The sequence below is a fragment of the Pagrus pagrus genome (assembly GCF_965226575.1).
Source record: "Pagrus pagrus genome assembly, chromosome: 2".
Taxonomy (NCBI): Eukaryota; Metazoa; Chordata; class Actinopteri; order Spariformes; family Sparidae; genus Pagrus; species Pagrus pagrus.
The window spans coordinates 8,777,039-8,799,294 of NC_140186.1; the positions used below are offsets into that span (position 1 = coordinate 8,777,039).

The window sequence follows — 22,256 nt, forward strand, 5'->3', positions numbered from 1 at the left end:
AAAAAATAAAAAAGACATTTCTCTGATTGGTATTCATTTTATTGGACAATTCTTAACTACAACAACAAAGCTTTATGAAGTAAGCATGAAATTGGATCAGTTTCTTTAAGCATCGTGTGTGTGTATGTGTATATCTGTGCATGTGTGAATGCATGTCTATGTTTAAGATAATCAACTACCCCCAAAAAATTATTTGGTGATGGTGTTTGCATTCATACTTTTCCCACTACCACTAAGCACAATATATGGTGTTTTCTGGGATTTCTGCTTCTCTTGAAGCAACGCCACCGTGCCCAGAGGAGTGTCACTGCTGCTCATCTTCTTCAGCAGTGCCTCCTCCTCCAGCTTTTTCATCCTCCTCTCGGTCTTCATCTTTCCAGACCCTTTGCCGTGGAATCGATGAGAAAGCTGCCTGAAGGCTTCTTTTGGAGTGAGTTTCCGCCCAGATTCATCCACATACTCGATCTTGACGTCAGGCTTGTAGCTTTCCTTCTCCTTGAAGTCTTGAGTGAAGCCTCTGTATTCTTCACGGCGACTGTACTTGTCATCAAAGCCCATCTTGTCCTCAATGCAGTAGTTGTCATTAGGCAAGGCGCCTTTCGGGGCTCTGACACGGGCTACTTTCTGCATCTGAGTGTCCAACAGACCTTTGTTTTTGCACAGCAGCAGGGCGGCAGCAAGGCCGGAGTTGACAATGGGCTCTTCATCCAAAATGGTGGCAGAGGCTGTAGAGAAATCTGGTTGTTTCTGCTCTTCGTCCAGGTTAACGGTGCTCCATCCAACATTCTCATCCATTTCTGAGTCTGAACCTCCAGCGTCATCTTTCTCCTCTTCCTGTTCAAAGTCCATAATGTCTTCTTGGTCCTCTCTGTTGCCGGACAGTCCGTATGTTGGAATGTCACCCAGAGTTCTGCAAAACTCTGAGGTGGCGTTGAAAACAATGTTGTTCCTCTTCTCTGGATCATTGTCAATGTCAACTTTAGCAAGCTCTTTAATCTGCTCTGCCACCTTTTCCCCAGAGTCTTTGAGAAGCTGCTTCTGTTTCAGCTTCCTCTGTTTTGCCAGCTGTTTCTGCAGCTCCTGCTCTGCCTCATCCTCCTCAATTACAGCTGGTTCAGGAGGTGTAAAGTCTTCCTCGTCGCTTATGTCCATCTCTGCCATCCTGATGTCATCAGACATTTGGGGGATATTGTCTTCCAATTTGCTCTCCTCCTCCCCCTCCCCCTCCCCTTCCTCCTCCTCTTTCACCTCCTTGCCCTCTTCATCCAGCTTTTTGCGGCCTCGACCGCGTGTCCTGGAGCCAAAGTCAGTGTTGCGGGTGTCATCGAGTGCAAGTTCATCGGCAACTGTCAGCTTCTCCTTCTTCCTGATCTTCTTCACACGGCGCTTCGTCTTCTTAAAGCCCACCATTTCCTGAGGTGTGTAATACTCGGAGGCGATGCTGAGAGCGGGCATTTCCAAAGACTGGGCCTGGTTTCGTAGAGCCTCTCTCATGGCCTGAAGCTCCCGCTCTCGCTCCCCATCAGCAAAGCCCCCCGTATTCAACCTGAAACTCTTTTTCTTTTCACCCTCAATTTCCTCATCGTACTTGGACAGAACGGAGTGGGACTTGAACGTAACCATGTCATCCACACTCTCCTCTTCTTCATAGGGCTTGTAATCTGGCTTTTTCTTTTTCAACTCCACATTCTTCTCTGCTTTTTCCTTGTCCACCATTCCCACATTTACGAGCACATCTTCCTCTTCTTCGAGGACGCCTTTATCTTCTAGGGTCAGGATGACGGTCTGGCCCTCGTTGAAGGAATCCACCTTGTGCTGCACTTTGAGTCCCTTCAGATCTCGGGATGTGTAGGCATCATTTCTGCTTTGCGCAAACTCCTCTTCCACCAGACTGCTGACACCAAACTCCTCATCCATCTCCTCCAGAAGTTTGGCTCTTTTCTCCGCCATTTCTTTTTCTTTCGCCAGCGTTCTGCTTCTCTCAACCCAAGCACATGTGTCATCCAGCCAGTCATCCTCTGCTAGGGTCTTGACTTTCCCCAATTTCTGGTTCTGGATGCGTTTTTCTTTCAGAGCTGCAAGCTTCTCTCTCATCTCCTTTTGCTGTTTGATGAGAACAGGGTTGATCGTCTCAGCCACCATCGGTTCCTCTTTGGTGCCGAGCTCCTTTTTGTTGTCGCTCATCTCCAGAGGCTTGAGACCCAGCTTGGCCCTGAGTTTGTTTGTCTCATCGATGCTGAGAGACGCATCTCCGCTGGCAGACTGAGGCCCCACCTCTGCACTGCCTTCTTCATATCCCAGATCAACTTTCTCCTTCTTCACTCGTGGCTCTCCGGTGCTCCTTTCACCTTTGGTACGGCTTTCCCGCCCGCTCCTCTCCCTGGACCTGGAGCGTTTTCGCTTCTCTTTATCCCGGTCTGAACCGTCTCTTTCTCGGTCCTTGTGGCGGTGTTTCTTATGCTCGCGGCGGCGCTCCTCTGTGTCCTTGTCGCGGCTCTTTTCCTTGTGTTTCTTGGACGAGCCCATTATGTCCTCTGCAGGTTTAACAACTCAGACTCAAAAAAAAAAAAAAGTTGTTACAACACACTTGCTTCGTGTTGGATAACAGGATGAAAAATGTTTCTAGTTGTCGTTCGCTAATTAGCCAACATTAGCTTTGAATGCTAAGTCGCTAACCGACGACACAACTCACCGAGTGCCGAGGCAAAAGTAAAACCGTGCACAAAAACGATAAAAGTAATCGACGAAGAGTGATGATGTGGAAAGTTTGTTGAGCTGTATGTTTTCTTTACGCCACTTTAACCATCTAGTCCACGTTTAGCAACACGACTTCATACTTCGTCAAACGTACAGCTAAAGACAATATTGCCGTTTCCTACAAATAGACTTCCTGTAGTCGAAGATGAGCTAGCAGCTAATGTATACCGCCACCTGCCGTATGGGGGTGTTTATGACGTTATCAGGCCAGGATCACATCCAGGAGTTGCTGCGTTTTGGCACAGAAAAGACGTTATTGTTTATCAAATGGCTTTTACTAGACCCCGACGGGATTTGTAAAACCTCTTCTGCAATATATGAAGGGCTAGACAACGACAGCTTCGCCACTTTCACTCAGAACGGTAATAACCTCGACGTCCCGTGTCTTAAATTGTAAGCTAACTTAGCAATAGCCTTTTTAAAATATCATGACTAAAAGCCACTAACGTTATTTTAAACTGCTGCGTTTGTCGTTAACGAATGCTGGTGTGGGTTAGCCGTGAGAGTTTGTAAAACCACGCTGAGTGTGCGATAAATAACCACAGTCACTGCTCGACGTTTAGCGTTAGCTAACGTCAACGAGAGCTGAGACGCTTGTTTGCTTCAACTTTTATCGGGACATTTAAAGTTAGCTCCGGGCTGGGCAGCTGTTAGCAAGCTAGGTAGCATTAGCGAGCTATCTCAACAAGCATGACAACGATAGTTAGCATAAGGTTTTTTTTAATTTATTTTCAGACAAGTAGCGCTAAATGATGTTGTGGTGTTGAATCGATAGAGGGTCGGAGTCATGTTAGTCAAGTGGGTTAGCTGGTGCAGATCTGGGTTATTACGTGTTGCCATGGCGATTGTGGAACGGAACTAGGTCACAAATGTTAAGCTAGCTAACTGTCAGTTAAGTTCAGCAAGAAATAACCTCCGTACACTCACATCTGTCACGTTTGTTGAAGCTAACTGCGTGTGTTGCGCTGGTTATGGCGCCACATCCTTCCTATAAAGCTAACATTAACGAGCAGCCCAGCGGGGAGCAGTGACAGAAAGCTCGCGCTAACTCGCTGCGTGGTGGAGGGAATGCCTCATTGTTTTTCCCCGGGAATCCGAGCGGGCCACACACACACACACACACACACACACACACAAAAACCCAACGGCAGCTTGGCTAACGTTCACAGACAGGTCACCGTGAGTGTCCAGTAAGTTAGCCATTCGGTCAACGTGCTGGTGTTTCTTAATCTGGTCGTGCTCGGAGAGTTAACGTTAGCTAAAGTTGACGGCTGGTAAGAAATGACGCACTTGATGCTTGGATGTAACGGTTAGCCAAAACAGTTGGCTCCATACATGTTTTTATGCGTTATTAACATTGGTCATGTCAATGTTTAACACATCGTAAGCAATGCGTCGATATTACTTGCTCATTGTTGTTGTCCTAAGATTAATTACAGTTAGCTAACTGTCAGATTTGATGTCGTTTTGGGGCACTAACACAAGGTTAAACGTTCAACTTAGTGACAGGTGCTAACATTCAGTTAACGTCAAGTAGCTAACGTGAGCTAGTTAACCTCACGTCACCTCTTCGTTGTGAACTACAGTAAGCTAAGCAATCAGTAGTCCACTGTGAAATGTCCTTTTACCGTAGTGTTTTTTTAATGTAGAGTTGTGTAACTTGATTGTAGTGCAGTGTTATGTGTGTGATGATCAGTATGCCCTTTTGTTGTGAATTCCAGCAAGCCTTAAGTGGATGACATGGCAACTGGAGGCACTCCTTTTGATGACAGTGCAGAAGAGCTGCACAACTGGAGTGTGACCAATGGTAGTCTGGTAGATAGACTCAACAACATGGTAAGGAATGGTCCGAACTTACAGAAACAAAAGACTCTTTGTTTCATTCCCACAGCCATTGTTCACCTTACATTTCTCATTCAATCTGTAAAGTGCTTGCTGGTCTGTAAATGTATCTTACTGCGTTGTCACTCTCGTGGCTTATTGACGCTGTGATATGCATCCTGTTCATCAGGACTGGGGTGTACAGAAGAAAGGCAACCGGTCCTCGGAGAAGAACAAGAAGAAGCTTTCAGCCGCAGTGGTGGAGAGCCGCCTGACCAATGATATTTCGCCCGAATCCACCCCTGGGGCCGGCCGCAGGAGAGCGCGCACTCCTCATTCGTTTTCCCACATCAAATACACCACCCAGATGTCTGTCCCAGATCAGGCTGAGCTGGACAAGCTGCGTCAGAGAATCAATTTCACAGACTTGGATGAGGTAAAATGGCACGTATAAAAACAAATGTAGCCTCGGTGTTGTTTTTACTGGGCTAACAAACCATGTTCATGCATGTAACTCATAGCAGCATATTTTGGTTGTATCTAGTGTGTTGTGGTCATTAAAAATATGTAATAACTGTTCATTTATATGGATTTATCTGACTTGTATCTTCTTTTATTACCCAGAGGAGCATTGGCAGTGACTCCCAGGGACGTGTCACAGCTGCCAACAACCAGCGCCAGTTAGCTGGAGAAAACAAAAAGCCCTACAACTTCCTACCTCTGCATGTAAACACTAACAAAAGCAAAGAGCTGCTCCCTCCTTCGTCCTCTGCCCCAGCCACACCAGCTATCACCAAGGAAACTAAGAAACAGAGCCCAGGACTCAGGGACACGTTAACCCCTTTGGTTCCCACCAAGGATACTCCAAGGTTGAGCCGTGGTGCCAGCGAGAGAGGGCCTGTGGCGCACAGAGAATATGGGAGAGGACAGCCAAGAATAGACAGCAGCCAGGTAACACTTTGTTTTGTTGTTTTTAAGGGTTTAGTCCACTCTTACTCTTGTTTAACTTCCACTTGATGTCTTGTAGTCTGAGGATGAGAATGGATGAGTGGAACAATGAGGTGCTCATCTCAAATACAAACAAATATGTCCATCTAGAAAATGCTGAGATGTTTTACTGAAAAAGTAAAAGCACTGACTTGCCGGTGAAGCAAGAGGAAAAGTTAAAATGATCTTTAATATCAAATGTCATAGCAATTAATTTAATAATTGTCAAGATACTTCACTCTGAGCCACACGTCAACCTCATGGTGGCACTGGAGTACAAGGTGGGATCATCACAGTTAGGAGGATTCAGCCTGTGGTTACCACGAACTTTTGATAAAATGTCATGCCAAGCCATCCTTTTTTCATCGTTGTTTCAGTGTGGACCGATGTGATTAAGTGGCCAACAGACAGACAGAGAGACAGACAGCATTGCCAGCCCCAAACTCATGTCATTAGCATGATTGAAAAGATGTTAAAAAAAAAACTTCATTAACTTTTAAGGAATTAGGTCTATGACAGAAAGGCACAGAACTGGAACGTGTTTTGATATAGAACAGATCTCCTGTGTAACAACCACATTACATAGACGATACACACAGAACATTTTGCCATTTTGATTTAATGATGTTATTATGAGAAAAGTTATTTGTTTGTCGTATAAGGTGCAATCAGTCAAGTTTATCTCTAAGTAACATCTCCACCACAACAAAATAAGAGGTTTTAATTGAAGTTATCCCTTTTCCTATCTACACATGGCATTGTCTACATATCATTGCACTCCAGACTGCTCTGTGAAACCAGAACTAGGTTGAAAGTGAGGGAGTGCTTGTGCAGCTGAAACTAGACTGTATTTAGGGCAATTTATAAATATGCCACCCCTGGTGCCCAGTGAGTATTCTGCCCAACCCCCTTTCTGCCCTTATTTCGCCCAGTCTGAGCAGTCGCTACAGATGCTCACTAACCTTTCCTCACGTCTTTCTCTGTCTTCCTTTCATTTACTCTTCTGAAACCCACACCCATCGCACCACCCTCCTCTCTGTGTACCATCTCAGGTGGTGAGCAAACTGGTACAGATTCGGGAGTACATCAGTAAGGCCAGCTCCATGCGGGATGACCTGGTGGAGAAGAATGATGTGCCGGCCAACGTGGAGCGTCTCTCCCATCTCATCGACCACCTCAAGGAGCAAGAGAAGTCCTATTTACGGTTCCTGCAGAAAATGCTGGTTAGTTTTTTGCTTTTCTCATGCTCAGACAAAGGTAGATAATGTTCAGTAAAAATGTGGTCTTTCATTTGTAAAGCTTGTTTAGCTAATTAATGGTTGAAATGGAGCCTGTTTGTGTTTTTCTCTTGGCAGCTAGCCATACACATACATGTTTAATGGTTGTCTGTGTCTGTGGCCTCAATAACTTCTAGTCAAGTCATGTTTCATGCTACCTTGCATTGCTGTGACATGACATAGTTTTGTATGTGGTATCATTTTGCCTTGACCAGGGAATTTGTGAAATGTATTGTAGTATTTGCAAGAAACATTAATTTCCACATATTTCCACTTCTCCTGTATGCAGGCTCACCCATATATGGGGCATTTGGGGGAGCATATCGCATTGGATAAAAAAAAGTGTACTGCATACTTTCCTATTCAACTCTCTTTGAGTCACTGGCTGTTCTTTCCACTATCTTTATAGACACGAGAGCATGAGGAGGACGATGTGGGGACCCTGGACTCTGCAGTGGGCTCAGGTTCACTGGCAGAGAGCACTTCTCTTAACATTGAGGTCCGCTTTTCAGATGCCTCAAATGCAACGGTTTGTGGACTGTTTCCAAAGAATCTGCCACTTTCTGCTCTTGTTAATGGTCTCTGTTGAATTACACATAGCTGTGATTATTAGTGTAAAGTGATTGTAATTTGTTTTCAAGACAAGAGGAAATATAAACTCAACGATTTGTCCCTCCTTTGCTTTTTATAATTGTAGGCTAGTCTCATTTGCTGGTCCAGTACCCAACAAGCTTCCGTTACCTTTTTCCGCTGAGTAGCACCACAGTACTGTTGCTGTTGTGGTAGATTCAGTGTTTCTAATGCTATGTGGGTGTGAATTTCTTAGGGCGGTAGGCCAGAAACTGTGCGAGCTGACCAGAAGGAAGAGTTGGAGAATCTGCGTAAGCAGCACGAGCTGCTGAAGAAGATGCTGGAGCAGCAGGAGCAGCTCAGGGCCCTGCAGGGCCGACAGGAAGCACTAATGGCCATGCAGGACAGTGCAGAACAGGCACTTGCTGTAATTGAGGACACTGGTGAGATGCACATCAACAAAGAAGCCAAATAACTATCAAGCGCAGACCAGTAGTTGTTTGTTGTTATTGTCTTTTTTCCAAAAGAAAAAGTAGTATACATTACTTTTCCAACAATAAAAACTCAGTTGTGATCTTTTTTAATGAAAATGTAATTGAAAGAACTAATAGTATTATCAAGGTTATATTCATGCAGCAATATTTTCTGATAATTATGTTTCTAGCTTTTTAAGTCATATAAAATTATTAGCATTAACAGTTAAACCTCTGTTTAATTGCTCTGACATTTGTTGTCATTAGTTGTCACAGAAACCACAGGCAGTGTCTCAGGCCTGAGCATCACATCTGAACTGAATGACGAGTTAAATGATTTGATCCAGCGGTTCCACAACCAGCTACATGACTCTCGGGTACAGTACACTCTGCAATGTCTTTGATATAGAATTATGCCATCGATTAACATTTCCTACATTGAACTGTTTTCTATCTTCCGTACAACAGTTGTATTACTGTGTTATGTCAATGTCAGTGTATCAAGATATTTCTTTTTTACAATTTGATGAAGAGACTATAATCTGTAATTGTGGCATGTCCACCTGGGATCTGCCTTTCATTTGACAAGCTATGTTAACTTAATTTAAATCCTTATTTTATCAAGAAATGTGTCTTAACTGTTTTAATAACTAATTTGTGATTCAAGTTTTCCATTATTTATACCTTACAGACCAAAGCAGTGCCAGACAACCGTCGTCAGGCAGAGAGCCTTTCCCTCTCTAGAGAGGTGTGCTGGTCAAGGTCCCCCCAGGCTGTTGGTCCACCTCAGCACAGGCCTCTGCTCCACTCTGCCTCTGGTCCCCACACCGGCCTAGACACGGGGGCAACAGCTGCCAGTGCCAAACTCACTAAGCTCCAAGAACTCCAAGACAAAAAACAAACCATGGACAAGATCCTGCAGGAGCTGCATTCACTCAGAGACCAGACGCTCAATAATAACTCATGTAAGAGCATTTCTGGAGTCTTTTTTCTTTCTTTTTTTGCAGTCTTTCTTTGTTTTTTAAAAAAAAAAATAATGTAATTGAAAGTCATGTGGTTCCCTTCAGGCCGTGGATTGTCAACACAGTGCAGTCTGAGCATGGGAGGATCTACAGATTGTCAATCTGCTCTCTGCACTAATGGGGCTTCAGCTTCCACCTCCTTTCATCCGTCACTCACGCAACACCAGGACAGCTCCAATTCCACAGACAAGCTGAGGTACACACAAAAACACACACAGGTTCAAGCAGCTGAATAGACAGATCAGATGTCAGCAGCAGGCTGATGTATAGTGTGGGGGTGGTGTAATATATGTTGGTGTAGAGAAACCTTGCACCCCCAAAACCTCCCACAAGTCCACTTGTAAGTTTCAGCCTTTGCTAAAGTGTTCTTAAACAAGACGTTCAGCCTCCACAACGTATAAGGCTGTAGGTGACTGTACTTTGTACTACAGTAGAAGGATGAATTGTGAAGACACTGTCCTGGCGTGTCACATAACCTTTTTAATTATTAACAAAAATAGTAGTTTGCATTTCAGTCACGCAATTGTTGTTCTTTGTCCTCTCCCAACAGGAAGCTAAAAGAGGTCCACAAGCGTCTGAATGAGCTTCGGGAATTGGTTCAGTACTACGAGCAGACTTCTGATATGATGGTGGATGCGGTCAATGAAAATGTGAAAGAGGATGATGATGATGATGAAGAGGAGGAGGAAGACGAGACGGAGGATGGTTCTATGTTTGAGGCCATGTTTGATTCTGAACAGGAGAACCGCCATCCTGTAACTAACATCAGGTGTGTTTGTCTAAATAAATACATTTATAGTTTTATAAATGGAATAATCTTTTAACAAGAAATTGTCTGATTGGAGATCAATTAAGAGATTAGTCATTATACTAGAGCTGCAAAGATGTGGTCAATTAATTAATGAGATGATTGAAGGCAAATGAATTGCCAACTATTTTGGTAATCGGTTATATATTCGTTTATGCCAGTTTCCAGGCAAAAATGTGAGCATATGCTGCTTTTCCTCGTCTTATATTGTAATAGATTGATTACTTTGGGGCTGTAGACTATATGAAAGATTTGTGATATCATCACCTGGAAATTGTGATTTGCATTTTTTTTGTTTTTACATTATTCTGCTGTTTTTATAAATGATCATTCAACTAAGCATGAAAATAATCAGATTAATTAATAATGAAAATGATTGTTACTTGCAACCCCACATTATACACAGATTGAGTTTCAGATCAAATTATAGTATGGTAGAGTTTAGCAAAAGGTCACGGTGTGTTTCGTTTTACTACTGGTATTGAGATGTTTCCATAACAGTCACTGCACTCTTATCTGTTTAGAAACCCACAGCGCAGTGGGAACTGGACAGACTTGAATAGCCTGACCAACGGGCGCAGCGTCAGGAGCGGTGCCACAAACAACCGTGATGGCAGACTCAACACTGAGTGCGAGATCAACAACCGGTCAGCAGCCAACCTTCGCAGCCTCAACATCCCGTCAGCCATAGGTACACTCACACACACATACAGATATTTGCAACATTAAATCTCTCTTCTTTGAAACCTCATTTGAATTAAGTGGCAACTCCATGCATTTTAACATTTGAGATAAAATCACATACATTAGTTTGGTAAGACTTTTATGAAAGAGTGCTATGTTTGCAGGAGTTTGTTATTGAAGCTCTGTGTTCTCTTTTTGTAATCTAAATTATATATCTACAACCTTCTCTCATTTAGAGTGCCAGTACAATAGGGACACCCCCTATAATCAGGTGAAGGATGATGATGAGGATGAAGACGGTCTCGGTAATGATGAAGGGGCACAGGCTATGGCTCCAGACAGTGAGGCATCAGGGTCTAGTCGCAGAAGCAGTCTGGGGAACAATGAAGGTTTTGTCCAGAAGGTTCATCGGCAGACAGCGAAGCAGAAACTTCGGCAGCTTCAGGAGCTGGTGGCCATGGTTCAGGTGAGGAAGATGACAGAATAATATGAATGATTCCGAGTAGAGATGAAGTTGTTACTTTCAGAATGAAAGGAAGAGTTGTTAATGCCCTGAGGTCTAAAATTTCTGACTTTCACACACACTGGGATAAATGTTTTTTGTCATTTAATCTGACATGTTGCATTTTTTTTACAGGAATATGAAAAAAGCACCGTAAACAAATAATGAACCTTTGATTGCAAATAAAATATGGAAATGCTATTCCTCAATAGTAGTAGTAGTAGTAGTAATATTTTTTTTTTTTTTTTTTTTTTTATGAGCTGAGGTGGTTGTGGTTTAGGTTTATGTGTCATGGCATCAAGAATTATACATTTTCTAGCATAGAGACATTGATCCAATCTAAAGCTGAAAACTATAAATTGTGTGATTCTATGTGACTCTAGAGTGATGACACTGATGGCACAACAGCTAATGAGGATGAAGTTTTACACCAACAACCAAATAATACCAGAGCTGCAGTGGCTGTGTCGGTGGGGACTGGATCCAAACAGAGCCCCAGAGAACTCAGTCTCTCCAGCAAGGCCAGGTATAGTAAATGTCTGAAAAATTAATCATTGCTTTTACTGTATTCAGAATTTTTACTTTTTACCTGTGTGTTCACCTGGAATAATTCACATTGCATCAAACCTATTTTGGACAAAGGGAGAAGCTGTATGAGGAGAAGCTGCGTCAGCAGAAGCAGGAGCTGAAGCAGCTCCATGAAGAGCGTCAGAGGCTCATTGAGATCCAAGGGAAGATCCAAGACCTGCAGTGGGCCTGCCCTGACCTCCAGGTATTATACTCACAACACACACACAAGGTTTGCCATATTAGGACCGGGCTTTGGTCCCAATAAGGCCTGCTATTCCCAACAAGGTCCATGTTATACCAGAAAAGGTCTCGGGTAACACAAACGTGCATACAGGTGCTAAAAATATCTTAACAGGGGGACTAAATAATAGGAACACCTTTCAGTAAAAAAAGGCATAAACTACAACCTACAAAAAAGGTAAAGTTTCCACAGAAACAGATTGAACAGAAACAGGACATTCTAAAGTTAATGAAGGTAGGATTTATTAGATGACTGCATTATACTGTATACCCTATTAACCTTTAACTTTGTCTTCTCCTTTCTAGTCATCTGTGTCCAGCACAGTGAGTCAGCAGGGCTTGCTGAGGAAGGCTCCAGCTTCCACTCCAATCATTGGCCAGACCCCCTCCTCCTCTGGACCCAAAACCAACTCAGCTGTGCTCAAACCCACTGCTCCAGAAGCAGCTACGTCTTCAGTCACTGACCATGAGGTAACAGACTCCACCTTTCACACAAAGACCCTCGGTCTCATCAGCGATCAAATATCAAAATGAAATCTGTACTTTTAGAACAGAACAATACAGATTCTGGTTGTGTTCCCTGTGTTGTCAGCAGCTTTGGTCGGAGATGCGTCGGCACCAGATTTTGCGTGAAGAACTGCGGCAACGCAGAAAGCACCTCGAGTCCTTGATGGCTGAACACCAGAGGCGTAGCGGTCTCAGTGACTCTCCTCGGAGGATTGATGATCAAGAAGGCCTTGCTACACCCTCACAGCCTGTCAGTAGGGATGAAAGGTAGGAGACCGACTGCTCTAGGGGCCTGTCTCTCCAAGGTCCGAGAGAGAAGTCAAATATTAGTCAGTTTACATATTTTATAAGAACCAACGCAGCAGCCACATCTTATAACATGCATACAGGCATATTGTGGTAGCTGTTGTAATTGGAAGTAAAGTAAAGGCAGTTATTTCCTGTTGTTTTTTCTTTTCTTTCTTTGACAAATGAAGAGATTTAAACAAATGGCTATTCCATAAAATGTTTCTGCTGTGATTATTAGGACAATGGCCACATGGGGTTCCACTCCCTGCCACCTTGATGATGATGATGATGACGATGAGGATGATTATCGCTCAGAGATGGGTGTAGAAGAGGAAGATGAGCAGGAAGAATGTGCAGAGAGCAGCTCGGATGATGACATCCACATCTACTCATCCAGCAGGAACCAGTGCTCCTACAGTAACAGGAAGAACCAAGGAAGGTGAGTCGGAGAGGAGGCAGAAGAAATCAGATTGTGCCTATATCTACAGTATAATCTGTCTTTAAAAATAATGTATTCACTCTATAGCAACCTGAAGCCTCCACCAGCCTTCTCAGGTGAAGGTAGTGGGAATCCATGTCTTCATAACAAGACTAAGGCCAAGCAGCAGCAACAGCAGCAGCAGCAGCAGCAGCAGTCCAGAAGTTTGAACCAGTCTGCGAGCCAGCATGGAGGCACACGGCGACAAGAGAACCTGCGATGGGCCTCTGAACTGTCCTTCACCGAGGGCTCATGCCACTGGCAGGAACAGGTCAGCCAGCTGCAGAGACAGCTGGACTTCAGCACCAGCATGTGTCAGACACTCCTGCAGGACCAGCAGGTTGGTACACTGAACAAATGATATACACACAGACACCTTGATAATTTACACAAGCTTGCACCGCATCTGTAGGCTTAATTTGAAGTCATAGTGGAATTGTCAGTGCAGTCACTCATAGCTTTCTGTTCAGTCTTTATTTCGGTGACTTTTTAGTTTGTCTTTCGAAACATCATGAAATGATTATCAACAAAAAATAATTTTCCTCTTCTCTCCTCTTCTTCCACAGACACTCTCTTATATGTTACAAACCCTGCTGACGGGTCAGTACAGCGTGTTACCCAACAACTTGTCATCACCACAGGTCCACCTGGTCATGCACCAGCTCAACCAGTGTTACACCCAGCTGACTTGGCAGCAAAACAATGTACACAGGTGAAAACACTAGTATTGTACTGTACTTCATCCCTATCAAGTAGTTAATCTTTTTTAAATTGTCTATAATCTGTCACGCCTTTTCTCCAGACTAAAGCACGTCCTGAATGACCTCCTTCGCCAGCAGCAGCAACAGCAGACGTCGTCCTCAGCACCAGGTTGGCAGACACAGAAGCAGGGCTCATCCCAAGAATCCAGCTCCGGTCCCTCAGTCTCTCCTGGTGTCTTCCTCCCCTTCTCCTCTACCCTGCATCCTTCAGCCAACAACATGTCAACTGCTGCCATATCTCCATTCCCTCCCAGTATGACATACATATTTATGAGCCTAATTCTCTCACAAAACCTGTCTAGAATGGTGTGCAGTAGATGTACTGCAGCAACAGAAAGCTTAAAGATCTGAATGAGGCTTAAAAGACAGTTTTTTGGATATGATGTAGAGTGCCCAAAACCCTCTCAGCTATTCTAGATCAATAAATCTTGGTAATGCCTCTTTGCAATGCAGAAAAAAATGAAAAAAAGGTTTTGTCTTCATGTAGTTCTAGTACAGTGGCCAACCAATATTGGTGCTATATGTAGGTATGAGTACTCTTTTTCAATTAGTTCTTTTGAATGGAAGTAAGTGATGTATTTTAAAGTGACTCAGTCATGCATAAATGAAAGGCCAAAAGTCCTACTGCCATGATTTAATGTATTTTTTTGGACCATTAACACTTAAGCTTTGAATTTAATGAAGTTCTTTTTATTTCTTTAACTCTCAGGCTTTCACTTATATCCACTCTTCCCTGGTCCCATGGGTGAGTTCCCTCAGGGTGCAGCAAGTCAGGCAACCCCTGACCACCAGAAGCAGCAGCTAGACCCCAACACTTCAATTAAAACAGAGTACATGAGTTTCCCTCCTCCGCTGCAGCGTTCTCCTCTTAACACAGAGAGAGGGTATGTCCGTCTTTGCCTGAAAAGACATTCATATTTGTTCTTGTAAAAAATTTTGTTCAGATTAATTCATTAATTAATTTTCATGTGACTTCTTTAGAGCAACTGGCTGGTTGAAAACTTCCTACACAAACAACACCGTCCAGCATCACCGATCTAATACGGGGCCCCACGAGTCTCCCTCCTCCTCCCCCACTTTTGCCAACCGCCACTCGCGACCTCAAGAATTTGACAGGGCTTCACAGGAAAGCTTCAGCAGCATGCCCGATCCTGTTGATCCCACTACCATCACAAAGACTTTCAAAGCCGGGCGCAAAGCCTGTGCACAAGCCAATCTAGCCTCCCGAAGCAAGACACCCAATACTAAGAGTCGTCGCAGGAGGAACAAAGGGCACAACAAGAACAGTGAAGGTATTTAGATTGAGTTGAATCTCTGCTGTATTGTTTGATTCAACCAAATAAGCAAATGTCACAAATGGTTTCCTTACCTTTTGTGTGTCCTTTTTTTCTTTTTTTCAGGCCATGAGAGTGACAGTGCAAGCAGTACTGCTGACTTTGCCCAAGAGAGGGCGCCCTTGTCTCGTCAGAAGGATCAGAATAAGAGTCTGTTGGACAAGCTGACCCAGGAGAAACTAGACAGCAAAACTAAGCTCGGGAACAAACGAAACGATCTCTCCTCTGGTAGGGGTCAGACTATTTATAGTGAAAGTAATGCACCCACTTCATCCCTCTTGTGTCTGTGTTCTTTGTTTATATTTTTATCCTTTTCCTATATTTTTAACATCTTTTCCTTTTTGATGTAATTTAAATTCATGTTTCTTTGCACATTTGTCATGACAACCTGTTTCATTTTAATCTTTGGTTAATTTACGTTGTTGTCACTTTAATTTATCTTACTCACAGCCTATGCTTGGAGAACACCCTTCCTTTCTAACAGAATTGCATGCACAGAAGCACCAGGTAAACTCACAAATCATCATTTGGTCTTCATGTCACCTCAACATCCCATGCATGTTGTATTTATGGCCTAACCTAAAATGCCTCTAAATTGAAAGGCAGACTATTACTACTACTATTGTGTTTTTTGTTTTGTTTTTTTAACTTGTGAATGAGATTATGCTCGTATCCATCGAATCTCAGATGCAAGCAGCGACTTCTCACTGTTCGAGGCTCTGAGGGAGACCATCTACTCTGAAGTGGCTACTTTGATATCCCAGAATGAGTCCCGTCCCCACTTTCTCATCGAGCTCTTCCATGAGCTGCAGCTGCTCAACACAGACTACTTGCGGCAGAGGGCGCTGTATTCCCTACAGGTAAGAAGTACAGACATGTTACTACTTAGAAACTGCAGTTAAATATTCAACTGCAGTTTCCAACTAATATGGATATATCATTTATGCTGGGTTCAGATTATAAATTTTCAGGCTAAGTTACACCTTGATTTGCCCCTAAAGAGAACATGGGATATGTTCATGTCCAGAATCTAGGTCAGGGTTGTTTGGCACAGAATATCTGGTCATGTGACTGGTTACAGATAAGATTTGATGCCTCAGACTTTATCCAGAAATAATTTAGGGCTGTTTTGATCATTTCAAAACCCTACTTTTTTGAGAGGCTCTGGACCAAATGTCTCTGCTTTCTTGGCAGACAAGACCTGCAGCAGATACAATTAGGAGGAAGAAAAAGGGGACTTTTGAAATGGCGGTCAGGAGGCTGAGACTGGATTTTAAGAAGACTGTAGATGGCTGGTGGAGATGTGGTCTTGAACTGCAGATAAAGAAGAGATAAGAGTAGTTGAGCAAATCATGAGGACGAGAGTGAGAAAAAAACACGAGTCTCCTCAATTCTACTTCGGTCAATTATTCTGTTTTAGTACCTATTTGTTTTAATGAATTGTACTGTTTGAAGTATTTATCTTGTGATTATCTTTTCTGTTATATCATTAAAATGTAATAATTGCTTGATGTATAATTTAGTTTTTGAGCCCAAAACTGCTCAAATTTCTTAAACTGCAAAATATCCTGTGTTCATCACAAGTGCAAAAAAATTCAGCCCCAAAAATCCAGGATCAGTCGACTTCCAATCTTTTTTTTTTAAGTCATGTCCAAATTTTAAAACTCCTCAGATCTGAGCCTGACCGCAGATGTAGATATAGGATCCCGTTTAAAACTTGGCATGATTCCATTAGCTTCTCCCTGTGTCTCTACTAGGACATTGTGACCAGTCACCTAGCAGAGAAGAGTGCGGCTGAGGACCAGTTGCCCCCTCTCGGTCCTGTGGTGTGGGCTGCAGGCTCTCAGTCTGAACTCACACCCAGTGAGAGTCTGACTACCAGTGATGCAGTAAGAAACACATTATTGCTTCTCAGCATGGCACTCTCACACATTTCCAATCTTTCTACCTGCCCTGAAGTCTTTCTCTCCATCCTTTTTTTATCCTGTCATCCAGCCCCCACTTTTTTATCACTTTGACTTGCTTCCTCTTCTACATTTCAATACATCTTTCATTAGTTTCTCCCTCTCTTGTCTCCTTTCATCCTTCCCTGCCTTGTCTCTTTTAATCTGTCCATGTCTCTCTTTATTCTCCGATTTTAATTTTCCTTCCTCCTATCTCCATTGTCTTTGAATTTAACTTGACAGCAAGACTTCAGAAGCCTGTCTGTAAAAAATGACCCTCATCTCACCACAACTCTTTTGCCAGATCAGACATGTGTTCTTTGTTCTGGGCCAAGGTCCCCAGAGTTATGCTAATTGGAAGCTAGGCCTTTTGTCTGCCCAAATAATGCCTTTGTTCAAGAATGATGGATGAAATGTCTAATTTTCCAAGTTGGGACAAGCCACCACTGCAGTTGTTTATAGAATGCGCCGCTGTAAATTCTTTAGGGAGATGTTGGGTGGTGGATCTGTGATGAATCATCCATTCTCCTGTAATCCAAACTGTTGGGGTTAAAACCTTTTTGGTTTCAGAAATGTCAGATGTATTCTGTCGGTGCCTCATATCAGAATCTTTACTTTTTTTCAGGAGGTGGTGGAGGTGGTGGAGAAAAACCTGAGGCTCACCCAGGACGCAGTGAAGAAGAGGGATGACGCAGAATCTGTGGACAATGAAAGCACCTTGTCAACCTCCTCCAACCTGGAACCATTTGCTAACGATGATCTGGGTATGGTGACGCATGTAGAATGTGTTTGATTTTGGAAAACGAGGGGCTCAAGCTTGTAAAACTGTACACCTGTTTATAACCCTATGCATATCTTAAACGCTTTGCTTGTTGCCTTTAACTACGGGCCCCTTCTATTTTTCCCAGCAGGTCAACTCAAGGCCTGTCTTTGTAAGGCAACCAGGTCACACCTCAGGATCAGTAATACATGGCCAAACGAAAAGAATATCCAGAAAAAGCAAAAAAAAGTTTTGCAATGAAATGGCAGACTCATATTTTGGGAGCTTCAGTGACAGATTAGGAGTATGGCTGGCCTACTTTGTTTGATCCTGTAGTGTAACCCTGGTTACTGACTGACTGCATTAATATCCATTACAGTCGTCTCTCTCTTGCTTCATCGATTTTAAACTTTCTGGGTCCCATTTCTGTCTCTTTTTTTTTCACTTCCCCGCTCTCCTTTCTTTGCTGCTCTGATAGGCAACACGGTGATTCATTTAGACAAAGCTCTGGCCAGGATTAGGGAGTATGAACGCATGAAGCTTAAAGCTGAGTTTAACCCCTACAACGCCAGCGCTGCTGGTGACTCTGACGTCTCAAACGCTGAACATCCCTCTGCTAACCCCGCTGACCAAGTGGAAGGTACTGAATCATACAAGGCTGCCCGAGTTAACCGTGTGCAAAGACCTGTAGCAACAGAATCATCACATTCAGTTTGCTGTTTGAGTTAGCAGAAATTGTAAATGAATGTTTTTGTCTGTGAGCAGGAGGTGCAGCTGCTCCAGCAGGTGATATGCGCTGCCCTCAGATTGACACACAGCAGCTGGATCGTCAGATCAAAGCCATCATGACAGAAGTCATCCCATTCCTTAAGGTAAGATAACCAACACGAGGAGCTGCAGAGTGGATGTTGTTAGCTTTGTGCCAGCAGAAAATGTGCTCATATTGAAAAATTGTGCTTTGCCCACACTTGAATTAAGCCATTAAATTAAAGGTGTGCTTGTTAGTAATTAATTGCTAAAAGTTTTAAGGCACAAATTGAATGTCAGTACTAAGTGCACTATTATGACAGAAAACCGCTATAAACGAGTTAACTCACTCTGTAATGTTCCTCTTTTCTTTGATTAGGAGAACATGGATGAGGTGTGTTCCCTCCAGCTGTTGACATCTGTCCGGCGCATGGTTCTGACTCTCACCCAACAGAATGATGAAAGCAAAGAGTTTGTTCGCTTTTTCCACAGACAACTGGGAGGAATACTGCAGGTATGACCAGTGCCAATACCAGGCGACACAAGTTTAAGCAGATCAAAAGAAAAACATCTTTTCTGACACTTCACCTCTCTTCTCCTGCTCCAGGACTCTCTAAGTAAATTTGTGGGCCGTACTCTGAAGGACTGTGGTGAGGAACTCCTAGTGGAGATCTCCGAGATCCTCTTCAATGAACTCGCCTTCTTCAGGCTCATGCAGGATTTAGATAATAGCAGCAGCATTGCCCTGGCAGCCAAACACAAAAATAAGAAGAGGCCTGAGCAACCCAGTAAAGCAAAGTGCAGTCTCAAGGTTAGTTGTCTGTTCTATTCCCTCTTTGTGTTTTTGGTAACCTAATAGACGTATTTATGAGGAAATAATTAACACTGACGTAGAGAAATGTGTTTGAATGAGACTAATGTGAATATTTGTGTTAATTTATTCCTCAATTTAGGAAAATGCTACAGCTGGTGGTGATAAATCTGTTTCTCCCGCCTACACAGATGAAGACAAGGTCAGTCGTTTTAATACTGACGATGAAATTGTAAACACCACTTAGTACAATAGTTATGTGTTATAAAAATGTTCTCTCTTTGTCTGCCAGGACCAAGATGAGGCTGAGCAGGAAGGGGATTCTACTCTGCAGGAGCTTTACCTGCAGACAGAGAGGAAGAACAGCAGGAGCAGTGAAGCCTCAGAGGTTGAAGAGGAAGATGAGGATGAAGGGGATGGACAAGGAATACCTCTGTCAATCAGTAAATGAAAATATTTTGTACAAAGGGCCCTTTGCCAGGAGAACATATTGTTAAATAATTTTAGTCAGACTGTGGCCATGTTGTGATCCATCAATGTCAGTGAGAAGATGCCTGTAATGGATCTTCAAAGTTAAATCAGGATAATGTCAGTAACAGTTGTAAAGAAAATAAAAATTCCAGTCATGCTAAAAGCATTTTTGTCACTTTCACTTAAAATATTAAAATCATGATGTTGTGACATGTGTTGGGGTCTGTACCAAACGCTGTAGAAGCAGAGTAGTGGTTTCTGGCACAGCACTATAAACACAAGAATGTATTTATTAACACACACTCATTTTTCTGTGTGGTCTTTCTTTCAGGTCTGTCCAAAGCAGAGACTCAGGCCTTGACAAACTATGGCAGTGGAGAGGATGAGAATGAGGAGGAGGAGATGGAGGAGTTCGAAGCCGGACCTGTTGATGTTCAAACATCCCTGCAAGCTTCTGCCGACGGACAGGTGGAGCAGGAGGTTAGTGTCGCAGAGATATTTTTTCACCCAACAACCTTAGCTTCGATTATTCAACACATTTTTCTTCGTCTGACCTGTGTGACTGTGCTGTGCTTCAGGGAACAACATGTAGTGACAGCCAGGAGACCAAAACTGAACAGAAGAATTCAGATGATGAAGATGGTGAGGTCCTCTTGACATTTTCAGTGGAAAATTCCCTTCAAGCTTGAAAATGTCAGATTGGCTTTTTAGTCTGATAGGAATCTTGTATTTTTAGACCCGTTGTTGGTCCATCATCTTTTTATCACAGAGGCTATTTTCTTTTTGGTTTAGCAGAAATCAACAACTCTGTCAGGGCTCTGGATTCAGCAGAAGAGGAGCGTGAAATGGACAAGTGCCAGAGTCCTCAGGAGGAAAGTAACGATGGGGCAGCTGCTGCCTTAGAAGAAAGCTCTGCCGTCTCTGATGGTCAGGAGGTCCCCAAGGAGCCAAACACCACAAGCAGCCCTGACACGGACTCACCCGTCATGATCAATGTAGATGTAAGTCCAAGCCTGAAGATGCTTAGTTTTATTGAAAATATGCTTGGGATATTTTTGTTTATCAAAGTAGAAGAGGCACGATTACTTGCCAGTAAAACACAGAGTACTTTGTCGTGTACTGATTTTATTCGTGTTGTTGATGCAGGAGATGGGCTCGGGTAACACCAGTCAGAAATCTGATGAGGAAGACTTTGTGAAGGTGGATGACTTGCCATTGCAGCTTACAGTCATGTGTGAGGTGTGTAACAGCTATAACACTCATCAGATGTTTATATATTAAAAGGGAGAGTCGAGGTGTTCGCTCCCTGTGAAAACACCTAACGATTAACTGTGTTCTGTAGGAGGAACTACAGAAGAGAATAGTGGAGGAGCAGCAGAATAACAACCTGTCTGTCGAGATCCTCAATGGGAACACTGAATCGCTGACTGGGCTGGTGGGAAATGCACACGCACTAAAGGAACCAGGTATGGATTTACAATCCTTGGCACATAGTGATACACTTCTGTTTGTGTGGTTGCCAAATAGGCCTACCCTACATACAGAAGCCTCTGGTTACCATGTTTACTTCCGCACAGGAATGAGCTGCTATTTTTGTCTGTGCATGAGCTGAAAGTCCAACCCTAAAAGTAAATTATGTGTTTTTCTTTTCTTTTTCAGACATTGTTGGTGCCCAGAGTGTGTAAAGATTTATACCGATGTCTCAAAATCTACTGTTTTTAGCAACACTATGCTTAAACCCTCAATCTGTATTGATTGTATAATTGTTGATTCTTTATCTGCTAGTTTTAAAGGAGCAAAGGCTCATGATATTGGTCACAAGTTAGCTGTGACACGCAACAGATAAAACTAAACATCTGCACATAATCAACACATAGTTCCTTTTATTCCTGAATGTTTAATGTGAGTTATGGATAATCTGGGGAGGGGTCGTCTCTAAGCTGCTGATTACTGACAGTTAAGCCTCTGTTTGAATCTTTATATTACTGAAACTCCTCTTCAGATCCGCCTTAGTTTCTTTCTTGGTTATGGGATCAGTTTGACATAAGTTGTGACTTTTTAAATGTTTTATTTGTCTCGGCCTGGCCTTATTGCTGTTCAGCTCATCTTATCTGCACTTGATTCCTAATTATAAAGAGATTACAGTAGGATGGAAGTTCAGCTGTAGCCTGGCTGACTTCAGCTATTTGTTTCTCCAGCTTGAACACTTTCTTTCTTTATGTGAGAGCTCAAAGCTCCGACTTAACTTTTATCCCTTCAGACACATCTTTATACTGTTTTGTTCTGTCAGTCGTTAATCTCCATTGACTTTTCATGTAATTAAAATGTTGACTACAGTAATAAGTTTTAAATAATAAAATGCTGGAAGTTTCAAAAATGTTTGTGTTGACAAACTTTGTACATCATGTAGATTATGATTAATTTTTCAAGCAAAAAAGCCAAATA

The 22,256-nt window shown here is 43.0% G+C and overlaps 2 protein-coding genes across 10 annotated transcripts; one reads left to right on the forward strand and one right to left on the reverse strand.

The window, feature by feature from the left end:
- Nucleotides 1-17: 17 nt before the first annotated feature.
- sart1 (spliceosome associated factor 1, recruiter of U4/U6.U5 tri-snRNP) lies at nucleotides 18-3,765 on the reverse strand. The gene is made up of 2 exons (XM_084376000.1): nucleotides 3,685-3,765; nucleotides 18-2,555 (listed from the first exon to the last, which is right to left on the reverse strand). The coding sequence occupies exon 2, from the start codon at nucleotides 2,524-2,526 to the stop codon at nucleotides 190-192; it is 2,337 nt and encodes a 778-aa protein (XP_084232126.1). The 5' UTR covers nucleotides 2,527-2,555; nucleotides 3,685-3,765; the 3' UTR covers nucleotides 18-189.
- Nucleotides 2,524-22,137, forward strand: pcm1 (pericentriolar material 1). 9 transcript variants are annotated; one of them, XM_084375922.1, is made up of 40 exons: nucleotides 2,524-3,150; nucleotides 4,479-4,593; nucleotides 4,769-5,014; nucleotides 5,203-5,529; nucleotides 6,618-6,788; nucleotides 7,252-7,371; nucleotides 7,669-7,855; nucleotides 8,153-8,262; nucleotides 8,577-8,850; nucleotides 8,953-9,103; nucleotides 9,458-9,676; nucleotides 10,240-10,406; nucleotides 10,636-10,865; nucleotides 11,285-11,427; nucleotides 11,544-11,673; nucleotides 12,018-12,182; nucleotides 12,304-12,485; nucleotides 12,745-12,945; nucleotides 13,033-13,324; nucleotides 13,551-13,696; nucleotides 13,787-13,998; nucleotides 14,455-14,629; nucleotides 14,727-15,037; nucleotides 15,146-15,307; nucleotides 15,530-15,586; nucleotides 15,767-15,939; nucleotides 16,837-16,968; nucleotides 17,648-17,786; nucleotides 18,261-18,422; nucleotides 18,548-18,654; nucleotides 18,909-19,043; nucleotides 19,137-19,340; nucleotides 19,483-19,542; nucleotides 19,633-19,783; nucleotides 20,143-20,291; nucleotides 20,390-20,453; nucleotides 20,604-20,812; nucleotides 20,958-21,050; nucleotides 21,154-21,277; nucleotides 21,471-22,137. In XM_084375922.1, the coding sequence occupies exons 2-40, from the start codon at nucleotides 4,498-4,500 to the stop codon at nucleotides 21,494-21,496; spliced, it is 6,402 nt and encodes a 2,133-aa protein (XP_084232048.1). In that variant the 5' UTR covers nucleotides 2,524-3,150; nucleotides 4,479-4,497; the 3' UTR covers nucleotides 21,497-22,137. The 9 variants fall into 9 exon arrangements, with proteins under 9 accessions (XP_084232048.1, XP_084232046.1, XP_084232047.1 ...); XM_084375920.1 differs by having other exon boundaries at nucleotides 2,524-3,119; XM_084375921.1 differs by lacking the exon at nucleotides 2,524-3,150 and adding an exon at nucleotides 3,862-3,947.
- The last annotated feature ends 119 nt before the right edge of the window (nucleotides 22,138-22,256 follow it).